The sequence below is a fragment of the Melospiza melodia genome, unplaced genomic scaffold (genome assembly GCF_035770615.1).
Source record: "Melospiza melodia melodia isolate bMelMel2 unplaced genomic scaffold, bMelMel2.pri scaffold_47, whole genome shotgun sequence".
NCBI lineage: Eukaryota > Metazoa > Chordata > Aves > Passeriformes > Passerellidae > Melospiza > Melospiza melodia.
This window is the reverse complement of record NW_026948793.1, coordinates 2,809,309-2,810,948: the sequence shown is the minus strand read 5'-3', so window position 1 is coordinate 2,810,948 and position 1,640 is coordinate 2,809,309. Positions and strand designations below refer to the sequence as shown.

At 52.3% G+C, this 1,640-nt stretch overlaps 1 protein-coding gene across 1 annotated transcript; it reads left to right on the top strand.

Annotated features, from left to right (window-relative positions):
- Positions 1-281: 281 nt before the first annotated feature.
- Positions 282-1,214, top strand: LOC134434766 (olfactory receptor 14J1-like). The gene has a single exon (XM_063183380.1). The coding sequence runs from the start codon at positions 282-284 to the stop codon at positions 1,212-1,214; it is 933 nt and encodes a 310-aa protein (XP_063039450.1).
- Positions 1,215-1,640: the final 426 nt, after the last annotated feature.

Genomic DNA, 1,640 nt, shown 5'->3' with positions numbered 1-1,640 from the left:
TCTCACTGTTGCCCTGCACTGACTTGGGAACAGGGCTGACTCTCAGCTGTCCTGCAGGTCAAGGTCCAGCTCCTCACACAACATTGGCCAGCAGCAATCAGGTCTCCAGCAACAAAAGTGAAGGAAGATCTCTGAGACATGGACAGGGCGAGGTGCTCTCGCCCTGTCCGTGTGGGTGGAAAGGGTCTATGAGAAAGGGCTTTGACTTTTCTGAGACAAATCTCCCCTCAATTATCACTGTCATTCCTTCTTCAAAAGGTTCCAATGTCCAGAGGCAGCAAATGTCCAACAGCAGCTCCATCAGCCACTTCCTCCTGCTGGCATTGGCAGACACGCGGCAGCTGCAGCTCCTGCACTTCTGCCTCTTGCTGGGCATCTCCCTGGCTGCCCTCCTGGCCAACAGCCTCATCATCAGCGCCGTAGCCTGCGGCCACCACCTGCACACGCCCATGTTCTTCTTCCTGCTCAACCTGGCCCTCAGCGACCTGGGCTCCATCTGCACCACTGTCCCCAAAGCCATGCACAATTCTCTCTGGGACACCAGGGACATCTCCTACTCAGGAGGTGCTGCTCAGGTTTTCTTCTTTCTTTTCTTTATCACAGCAGAGTTTTCCCTCCTGACCGTCATGTGTTATGACCACTACGTGTCCATCTGCAAACCCCTGCACTATGGGACCCTCCTGGGCAGCAGAGCTTGTGCCCACATGGCAGCAGCTGCCTGGGCCAGTGGCTTTCTCACTGCTCTGCTGCACACAGCCAATACATTTTCCCTGCCCCTGTGCCATGGGAATGTCCTGGGCCAGTTCTTCTGTGAAATTCCACACATCCTCAAGCTCTCCTTCTCACACTCCACCTTCAGAAAAATTGGGATTTCATTGCTTGCTGTCAGTTTAGCCTTTGGTTGTTTTCTGTTCATTGTTTTCTCCTATGTGCAGATCCTCAGGGCTGTGTTGAGGATTCCCTCTGTGCAGGGACGGCACAAAGCCTTTTCCACCTGCCTCCCTCACCTGGCCGTGGTCTCCCTGTTCCTCAGCACTGCAGGTTTTGCTTACATGAAACCACTTTCGGTCTCTTCCCCAGCCTTGGATCTGGCAGTGTCAGTTCTGTACTCAGTGGTGCCTCCAGCCCTGAACCCCCTCATTTACAGCCTGAGGAACCAGGAGCTCAAGGCGGCGGTGTGGACACTGGTGACTGGACAGTTTCAGAAACATTAAACTTCTTGCCATTTTCTGCAAGTCATTGTAATATGAGTAATCTGTAAAAATTCTTTTTCTTTTTGGTTGTGAGTGTTTTTTCCCTTTGTTTTAGTCCATTAATCTTGTTCACAAAATAGAACCCTTGTTTGTGCCATTTCTTAGTTTTGTCTCTTGCTGTGGCCCCAAACTGTGTCAGTGAGGAGCTGTGCTCCAGTGGCTTTCAATGAACTAAAGGATCTCCCAGCAAAGTTTTCACCGGAGATCCCCTTTTGTTTTCTCTGGAGCTGCAGCATAAATGTCTGTGTGCAGAGCTGGGGGCAGATCAGTGCTGGCACAGAAGCCCTGCACCTGCTGGCCACACCATTCCTCATCCAGGCCAGGAGCCATTGGCCTTCTTGCCCAACTGGGCACACTGCTGCCTCATGCCCAGCCTGCTGTCCATCA

Excerpts from the sequence above, each read along its gene's own strand:
- LOC134434766 (XM_063183380.1), top strand. The coding sequence starts at position 282 with ATGTCCAACAGCAGCTCCATCAGCCACTTCCTCCTGCTGGCATTGGCA.